General features: G+C 49.4%; 1 protein-coding gene across 1 annotated transcript; it reads right to left on the bottom strand.

Moving 5' to 3' along the window:
- Nucleotides 1–2,873: 2,873 nt before the first annotated feature.
- Nucleotides 2,874–6,396, bottom strand: LAMTOR5 (late endosomal/lysosomal adaptor, MAPK and MTOR activator 5). The gene is made up of 4 exons (XM_064732954.1): nucleotides 6,259–6,396; nucleotides 5,256–5,317; nucleotides 4,225–4,342; nucleotides 2,874–3,160 (listed from the first exon to the last, which is right to left on the bottom strand). The coding sequence occupies exons 1-4, from the start codon at nucleotides 6,291–6,293 to the stop codon at nucleotides 3,100–3,102; spliced, it is 276 nt and encodes a 91-aa protein (XP_064589024.1). The 5' UTR covers nucleotides 6,294–6,396; the 3' UTR covers nucleotides 2,874–3,099.
- Between the last annotated feature and the right edge of the window lie 3,394 nt (nucleotides 6,397–9,790).

Genomic DNA, 9,790 nt, shown 5'->3' with positions numbered 1-9,790 from the left:
AAAACTGAGCGCGCTGCAGCCCCGGGGTTTGGCTCTGCGAAAAATACGTATTTTACGATTGGCTTTTTGCGAATATTAAAAGGAATATTGTGAAATACAAAGCTGTGTTTGGTGTCAGGTACACACAGGCAATGTGTGTATTTGTGATTGTGAGATGTGTGGAGACCGACCATGGGGCAGTTATAAAGATGAATTCTAATAATAACTGAGGAAAGCAAAGCATGGAAGAAGGCCTTGGAACTTATCTTTTGTTTGCAATTAATCTTAGTTGATTTAGGAGCATTTGAACTAAAGTGTTAAGGATGTTGCTCTTTGCTTATAGCTAAACCTTAAAGAATTTTGCAATAATAACCTTTTGAAGTATAATTTTAGAATATTGCTTGTATCCTTGAAACTCTAGCTTTGGAATGTATATAAAGGAAACATGCTTATCTCACTCCTTAATAAAGCAGAGAAAAACAGCTTGAGAAAGGAAGATGAACATCAACTCAAGGATTTATAGTTTTGACCAAGGGAAGCTGGACATCACTGTTATGAGATTTATAGTCCTTGCAATTAAAAGGTGGACCCACATCTGGGGAGCTAGACCCCACCAGATGGATTCATCTTCTTCTTTGGAAACCAGACCAGCACCATCTGGGGATGCTCCTTTTTGGGATACATCCTGAGAAAAACTAAATCTCAATAGTGTATAGAATTGTGACGTAAAAATTGGAATAGAAACTGCTGATGAGTAAAATTGGAATAGAAACTGCTGAGAAAGCTGATGAGTACCCCTTTAAATACCTGTAAGCCTCAACTATGGGTGTGCAGTTGGAGGGAAAACTTCCCCCACTGTACCCAGCGCTGTATTGCTCATACTTTACCATATTAATTAATAAATTGATTGCTGCTTGAATATTGGCCTAGTCAAGCTTCTTATTCATAACAATATTATACGTGTTGTGTTAAAAAGTGATGCTGTATTAATTCTCTTAAGTAGTGTGCTAAATACAGTTTTAGGTTGTAAGAAATGTTGAAATAGAAACTGTGCTATGTAGGATACTTTTCTTTAAAGTATCTTGACATTTTTTATTTTTTTTCTCAAATAATTAAACCATATATCCCTACATTATCTAAATCATTTGTCATCAATACACTTTCAATTAACCTTCCTCTATATTTCCTAGTATCAAAAACAACAACCAACCATCATCATCACTCCACAACCACCCCCAAACAAACGTAGAATTAACACCAGAACTAACCAGCCCCAAAAAAAACCAAACAAAAATACAAACCATGATGATAAATCATCAACCAATCACCCACCAAATTTTACGTTCTTGTAGCTTATAAAAAGCATGACACCGAAGATGTCAAGATAAAGGACTTGTTGCATGATAAAGGGTGTAAAGAAAGGACTCACAGAGAAATAGCAGCCACAAATAGCAGCCACAGGACACCTGAATCTTTCAGAGAAAAAGAATTTTTTGCCCCATTATCAGGAGAAATGAACTTCTTCCCACCTCGAAGACACTGTCAGGATTCAGAGGAAGAAGCTGACACTGATCAGACAGAATCCTGTGTTTCAATGGAATTTATGCATCATGTAAGAGGTGTATGAATATGCAACAGGCTATTGTTTTTAAGGGTTAATCCTCTGTTAACATGGGGCCTTTTTCGGGCTTGTGCTGCCCAGAAAATATACCCGGACTGTCCATAACTCTTTGTTTTTATTGTCTCATTATCCTAATCCAAATTGTCCAAATTATTATTACTCTAATTGTATTGCTAATTTTATAACCATTTTATTACTATTAAACTTTTTAAAATTTAAAAAAAACCCAAGTGATTAGTGTTTTTCACAGCTCCCTGCCTCGCTGTGAATCTGCCTGAGCTCCTGGGTGAGCACAGCCCTGCTGCTCCTGCTGAGCTGAGTGAAGCCAGGTGGGATTCACTCCTGAGGTCACAGAAAACTGGCATCAGTGGGGACAGGGATGCTCTCTGCAATATAATTATAATTTTATTGCTATATAACATTTTCTATGCAATATTTTTATTTCTTATGTTTCTACAGCTGTAAGTAAGAATATGCCTTAAGAAAGTGAGAAACTGTATGGGTAAGATGGAGAAAATTTTAAAGTGTAGTACTAAAATAGTATGGAGTAGGTTGGGAGTTTAGAAGTTATAATGGAAATATTAAGTTAAAACTTGTGAGTTAAACACCCATTAGATAAAAGTATCTGCAGAAATAAGTAAAGAAGATAGGTCAGAAAAGCAAAATAAATCCTGTGGCCTTTTCTGTTGGTTTATAAAATTCTATATTGCCTTATAACAAAAAATCTTGTGGTACTCTTGAGCTATGGCTGACTGCTGGCTCCTCTAAAATCTCACATCAGTCTCTGAGATTGATGTTTATCTGAGCAATAAATTGTTCTTAGCATGAAAATAATCCCATCCCTTCATTTGTAGCAGTGACAATCTCATGTTTTTCCCTCATGCTCTGCTGTGAAGCTTCCCTTGCTGCAGCCCAGCTCCTTTTCCCTCCCCAGCACACAGGAACCATTGGGGTGCAGCAGCTCCCCCACTTTTTGCAGGATTGTTTCCTGTAGCATTTCAAATCTGTGAGAGCAAGAGGGGCCTGGGTTTGTGAGGACATTGCCAAGATCCCTTCACAGCTCCCAGGGCCAGGTTTGAACTTCAACCCAAGGCACAGCGAGCAAGAACTCCCACAGAATGTTTAACTTGAGGAGGTGAAATGTTTCCTGGGAGAAATTCCTCAGAAAGCTTTTCTGCTGAGGAGCCTCCATGAGTTCCAATGTTTCTCCAGAGAAATGCTAATGAAGGCAGTGGGAAAAGTTCCCTTGCCAGCCAGAGCAAAGAGGAGGAAGGAAGGTTTTTACAGTTAATTTATTGATTTTTTTCAACAAATGAGCCCCGCAAATAGAGCAGGATGTGCTTGTTACAGGGCCTGGGGGGTGCCCATGCTTCATCCTCAGCAGCACAAGGGCTGAAATGTGGTCTGGAGAGGCAGGCAGGGAGGGAGAGCCTTCATCCCAGGTGAGGAGCTCCAGAGGGAGGGTGGCAGTGCAGGGAGGAGCAGAGCTGTGCCAGGGCTCAGGACAGCAGCTTGTGCACTGCCACGGTGATGCTGTCGTGCTTCTGGATCATGATGTTCCTGCAGCAAGGACAAGGGGCTGGGGGGGCAGCTGGGCCAGCAGCAGCTGCTGGGGTGGGGAGGGGGCAGGGGAATCCCTGAGCAGCCCCCACTGAGGGCCCATCCCCACCCCAGAGCTTGGCTGCTCCATCTCCCCACTCCATGGGCAGTGAGGGAGACACCCCTGCTGCCACTGACTGACAGGCTGTGCCACCCAAGGGACCCAGGATTTGTCACCCACAGGGACCCAGGCTCTGTCACCCACAGGACCCCAGGATTTGTCACCCACAGGGACCCCAAGCCTGGTTATCCACAGAGACCCCAGGATATTTTACCCACAGGAACCCCAGGATATTTTACCCACAGGAATCCCAGGATTTGTCATCCCAGGGACCCCAAAATTTGTTATCCACAGGGACCCCAGGCTCTGCCACCCACAGGAACCCCAGGCTGTGTCACCCACAGGGATCCCAGATTTGTCACCCAGAGATCCCAGAAATTTGTCATCCCCAGTGACTGACAGGCTCTGCCACCCACAGGGACCCCAGGATTTGTCACCCACAGGGATTTGTCATTCCCAGGGACACCAGGATATTTTACCCACAGGAATCTCAGGCTCTGTCACCCATAGGGACCCCAGATTTGTCACCCACAGGGACTCCAGGCTGTGTCACCCACAGGAATCCCAGGATTTGGCACCCACAGAGTTCCCAGGCTCTGTCACCCATAGGGACCCCAGATTTGTCACCCACAGGGACTCCAGGCTGTGTCACCCACAGGAATCCCAGGATTTGGCACCCACAGAGTTCCCAGGCTCTGTCACCCACTGGGACCCCAGCATTTGTCACCCACAGGAAACCCAGGATTTGTCATCCCCAGGCTCTGTCACCCACTGGAACCCCAAGGGGGAAGAGCTGAGCTGCAGTAACCAGCAGCCCCTGAAGGTCTCCCCTGCTTTTCCACCCCCATTAACCCAGTCCCTGTGGCAGTGCCTCCCCCATGGCTGCTCCAGTCTCTCCCTCAGGCACTCCCAGGGCAGGGGAGGGCCCAGGGGGGGCTCAGGGGCAGCTCAGGCCGGGGCTCACCCGCTGTCTGACTCCAGGCACACCACGGGCGTGTCCGTGGGGTCCGAGGTCAGCTTGGCCGCCTGCTGGGCCAGCACGGAGATGATGCCAGCGTGCTCATCTGACAGGGTGCCCCTGCCTGCAGGGGGGAGGCCATGGGTAACCCCTCCCTGTGCCAGGGCAGTGCCCTGGGACCGCCCTCACTGCCCCCCAGGCCCAGGGGGTGCTCCTGCCCCAGGCATTTCCCTCCCTGGTCCTGCCTGGGCCCATTTCCCTCCCTGAGCCTATTTCCCTCCCTGCCCAGCATTTCCCTCCTGGTCCTTCCTGGCCTCATTTCCCTCCCTGGGCCAATTTCCCTCCCTGGTTCTGCCCATTTCCCTCCCTGTCCCAGCCCAATTCCCTCCCTGCTCCTGTCCTGGCCCTTTTCCCTCTCTGCCCCAGCCCATTTTCCTCCCTGGTCCTGCCCTGGGCCCATTTCCCTCCCTCAGGGCTGACTCAGCAGCTCCCCAAATGCTTCCTCTCCCTCCACCCAAAATCCCAAATTAAGGTGTCAGGAGGAGCTGGCCCTGGTGGGCACAGGCAGGTGGTGGCCCTTGGGGACACCCAAAGGAGGGGACAGGGCAGGTGTCCCCAGGGTGATGCAGGACAGGGAGGGTCTGTAGGGCTGGGCCTGGTGCCCCCATCCCCATGCTGGGGAGCCCCTCAGAGGGGATGGGCAGGACCTGGGGCACCCCAACCTTTATGGGGCAGCACCTGGAGCACCCCAAACCCCTGTGGGGCAGGACCTGGGACACCCCAATCTGTGGGGCAGGGCTGGGGCACCCCAACCCTTTATGGGGCAGGACCTGGGGTACCCCAACCCCGCATTGGGCAGGAGCTGGGGCACCCCAACCCCATCCCGGGGAGCCCCTCAGAGGGGATGGGCAGGACCTGGGGCAGCCCAACTCCTATGGGGCAGTGCCAGGTGCCCCCAGCCCCAGGAGCCCTGGAAGGCCCCGGGCAGTGCCAGGAGCGCCCCCCGGTGCCCCCCATGCCCGGAGCTCCTCACTCACAGCCCAGGTTGAGCCCCTGTGAGTCGGTGCACAGCACACCCACCACGGCCGGGCTCTTCATGCTGCGGGACAGAGAGAGAGCAGAGATCAGAGCCCGGCAGGGACAGCTGGGACAGAATGTGACAGCCCCAGCTCCCCTCAGGGGCACAGCCCAGCCCCCATGTCCCCCCCATCCCCCCATGTCGCCCCCATATCCCCCCGTGTGAGGGACACCCCCAGTGTTTCCCGTGTCCCCCCACACCCTGTGTCCCCCCAGGTCCCCCAGTGTCCTTGCGTCCTTTCCATATCCCCCCATGTTTCCCCGTATCCCCCCGTATCCTCCCCTTGATCCTCCCGTCCCCCTGTGCCCCCCATATCCCCCCACGTCCCTCCATGTCCCCCATATCTCCCCGTGCCTTCGTGTTCCCCCGTTCCCTCATGTCCCCCCACATCCCCATTGTCTCTCCAAGTCCCCCGTGTGGGGAACACCCCCAGTGCTCCCCGTGCCCCCCCAATCCTCCCGTCCCCCCATATCCCCCCGTGTTCCCCAGGTCCCTATGTTCCCCCACGTTCCTGTGTCACCATGTCCCCCACATGTCCTTTCCATATCCCCCCATCCTCATATCCCCCCATGTCCCCCTTTATCCCCACACAATCCCTGTGTCCTCCGTGTCCCCCACATCCCCCATATCCCTCCATGTCCTCCATATCTCCCTGTGCCTCCTTGTTCCCACCGTCCCCCTATGTCCCCATATCCCCTCTGTTCCCTCATGTTCCCCTATCCCTCCTATCCCCCAATGTCCCCCCGTCCCCGTGCCCCCCACATCTCCCCGTGTTCCCTCGTCCCCCGCCTCCCCTCACATCCCCCTAAATCCCTGTTTCCCCCGTGCCCCCCCACTACCCCTCCATCTCCCCCATATTCCCTTATATCTCCCCGTGCCTCCATGCCCCCCACATCCCCGGTGTCCCCTCGTATTCCCCGAGGAATCCCCTCATGTCCCCCCTGTCCCCGCTGTCCCCTCACGTCTCCTCCAGGTGCTGTTCCAGCGTTCCCTCCATCGCCGCTCGCCTCCACTTCCGCACCGCTCACGTGACCCCGCCACGGCGGCTCCGCAGGGCCAAAAGCGCTCGGGGCGCGCTCGGCTCCGTGGGAACGCCCCGATTTGGGGACGCCCCAAAATCCGCCGGCACCGAGATCCCCCGACCCCGCTGTGCCGCTGCCACCTCTCCCGGCACCGTGCCCGGGTCTGGGGGTTCGCAGCAAACCCGCCCCCCCAAAACAGCCCTCCCCGCTGGCTGTTTTCCCCCAGAGCATGCGGCACAGTTGGGATATTTTGGTTTTCTTCCTTCTTTTTCTCGACTTTCTCCTCCATTTGCGTCCCTCCTTCCCCGCAGCGCCGCCCGGGGTTTGCAGAGCCGAAGGAAATTCAAGTGGGGTTTTAAGGATCCTCCTGGATTCTCCGTGGCATCACAAATCCCTTCCCCAGGTGTTGGCTCCTGGATGCTGCCCGTCAGTTTCCACATCCCCTCTTTATTTTATCCAAATTATTTTCTCCCAGCAGACCCCACCACAACAAAAAGCAACAAAACATCTTAGCAAGAAACTTCTAGGAAATATCCTTGGGAATATCCTTTTGACGTCTAGGAAATATCCTAGGAAATATCCTTTTACTTCTAGGAAATAGGAAATGCGCTTTTTTGCCTTGGACGTCTCAGCGTGTGAGTGTCGTTCAGAAATTGTGACAAAAGCGGTGGCTCTGGTACAAAAGCCAGGGTGTGGCACTGAAAGCCCTTCAATAAATATCCCTTTATTGCCCTTCACTGTGTCTGGCCCCTCTGGCAGCCGTTCCAGGCACTGCGGGGATGGGGCGGAGATCCCGGAGCTCGGAAGGGCTGGGACCCCGTGGGGGCTGCGGGGTTGGGAGCGTTGTAGGGCCAGGTGAGAGATGAGAATTTGACTTCGTGTTCTGAGAAGGCTGATTTATTATTATATTAATGATAATTATAACGATACTATTATATAGATAATATTATATATTATAATTACTATATTATTATAATTAATATATTATTTATTATAATATATTAATGATAATAATATATCATTATGTATTATATTATAATACAATATCATATTAATATAATTTATTATAATTGTACAGTATACTACATTATAGTATATTATATTATATATTATTATATGAAGTATATTTATTATATAATATTATAATATATTATTACACCATATGACATTATATGACATAATTATAGATATATTATATATTATATTAATATATAATATTATAATAATTGATATAACATTAATTATAACTATATATCATTATATATCATATTATTATAATACAATATAGTATTATTATATTATATTATATCATCTCATATTAGAAATTATTATATTAATTATATGAGTTATGTTATATTATATTATGACATTATATGTCACTATAATAATATAGATATTATTATATATTATATTAATATAATAATAGTAATTATATTATAACTACATAATAATTATAACAACTATTATGATATTATTATATTATATTGTATTATATTTATTATATTTATTATATTATATTATATTACTAAAGAAAGAGAAAGGAGACATCCAAAGGCCAAACAAGAATGAATAATAAAACCCTGCGACTGACCAGAGTCCTGATACGGCTGGACTGAGACTGGTCAATAAATTAAAACAATTCACATGCTGAGTAAACAATTCTCCAAATCACATTCCAAAGCAGCAAAACAAGAAGAAGCTGAAGCTTCCCAAGAGAAGAAATCCTAGCAAAGGCATTTTTCATAAAATATCCCAGTGGCACAGGGCTCCCTGTCCCGGGCACAGCCTGGCACCAGCTCAGTACCTGCGGGGTCACCTTGTCCTGTTTGCATCCTGGGGTCAGAGATAAGGGGGGGTCACCCACGTCAGCAGCCACAGGGGCCCCCTCGTGCCAGCCTGGGGGGCTCTGGCAAACAGGAGTGTCCTACAAACAGGGGTGTCCTGCACACAGGAGAGTCCTGCACACAGGGGTTTGAATAAAGCATGGCCACTCCACTGAAATCTGATCAGACCAACAACAGACCCCCACCATTCACCGTCCCCTCATCCCCCAGTAACCCCAACACACCCCTATGGCAAACCCCACCCTCACAACCAACCCCATCCCAAGGCCATAACCAACAACACCCCAGCTGGCCCAGGTTCTGGGTAAGGATCCGCCACCAACAACACTGAATAAACAAACACTACCAACATCCCCCCTAAATAAACCATAACAAGCACCAAAGACACAAAGGAAACCCCCAAACTCACCAGCCAACCACACCCTGCAAGTGCTGCTACAACCAGCCCCAGCACCCCGTAATAAGGGGAGGGGTTAGATGAACTGCCAACCCCCCTAAAAATAAAACAAATTCTATCATAAATTCCTACTCGGTCTCTCTCTGAGATCTATGGCCTGCAAACAGGAGAGTCCTGCACACAGAGTCCCTCTGCTCTCTGCAATGGCCTTGGGTGCCATTGAAAAGCCCAAACGGTGCCTCCAGCTCTGGGGTTTGCAGCATCATTGATGGCATGGAGATGCTGGAGCAATTCCAGAAGAGGCCATGGGGATGATCCCAAGGTTGGAGCTCTCTGCTCTGCAGCCAGGCTGGGAGAGCTGGGGGTGCTCACCTGGGGAGGAGAACTCACAGAACTCACAGAATGATCAGGTTGGAAGAGACCTTAAAGATCATCGAGTCCAACCCAGCCCCAGTGTGGTGGTGTTCACAGGGGTCCCAGGATGAGGGAAGAGATGAGGTTGATTTATTATTTTATGACATACACAAATTGTATTAAAACTATACTAAAATAATTGAAGAAAGGATTTCATCAGAAGCAAGAAAAAGAATGTTAACAAAATCTTGTGTCTGACTGAGAGTCCAAAACAGCCAGACTGTGATTGGCCATTAATTAGAAACAACCACATGAGACCAATCACAGATGCACCTGTTGCACTCCACAGCAGCAGATAATCATTGTTTACATTTTGTTCCTGAGGACTCTCAGCTCCTCAGGAGAAAAAACCCTAAAGAAAGGATTTTTCATAAAACATGTCTGTGACACTCCAACACCTCAATTAAACCCTGGCACACAGTGCCACATCCAGAGAAGGCTCCAGGGAGAGCTCAGAGCCCCTTCCAGAGCTAAAGGGGCTCCAGGAGAGCTGGAGAGGGACTGAGGACAAGGGATGGAGGGACAGGACACAGGGAATGGCTGCCCACTTGCAGAGAGCAGGGATGGATGTGATTTTTGGGAAGGAATCCTGCCCTGTGAGGGTGGGGAGGGGCTGGGATGGAATTCCCAGAGAAGCTGTGGCTGCCCCTGGATCCCTGGCAGTGCCCAAGGCCAGGCTGGATGGGGCTTGGAGCACCTGGGACAGTGAAGGTGTCCCTGCCATGGCAGGGTTTGGGACTGGATGAGCTTTGAAGTCCCTTCCAACACCAATTACCCTGGATTTCTGGATCCATATCCACAGCCAGGCAGTGCCTTT

The sequence above is a fragment of the Zonotrichia leucophrys genome, chromosome 26, assembly GCF_028769735.1.
Source record: "Zonotrichia leucophrys gambelii isolate GWCS_2022_RI chromosome 26, RI_Zleu_2.0, whole genome shotgun sequence".
Classification (NCBI taxonomy): Eukaryota; Metazoa; Chordata; class Aves; order Passeriformes; family Passerellidae; genus Zonotrichia; species Zonotrichia leucophrys.
Note: the sequence above shows the minus strand (reverse complement) of the source record. Positions and strands in the feature narration are given on the sequence as shown.

Bases quoted from the DNA above. Each gene is read 5' to 3' on its own strand.
- LAMTOR5 (XM_064732954.1), bottom strand. From the start codon at position 6,293: ATGGAGGGAACGCTGGAACAGCACCTGGAGGAGAC. The intron at 5,318-6,258 runs GTGAGGGGACAG...TCTGTCCCGCAG, and splicing joins GAACAGCACCTGGAGGAGAC to CATGAAGAGCCCGGCCGTGG. The intron at 4,343-5,255 runs GTGAGTGAGGAG...TCCCCCCTGCAG, and splicing joins ACAGGGGCTCAACCTGGGCT to GCAGGGGCACCCTGTCAGAT.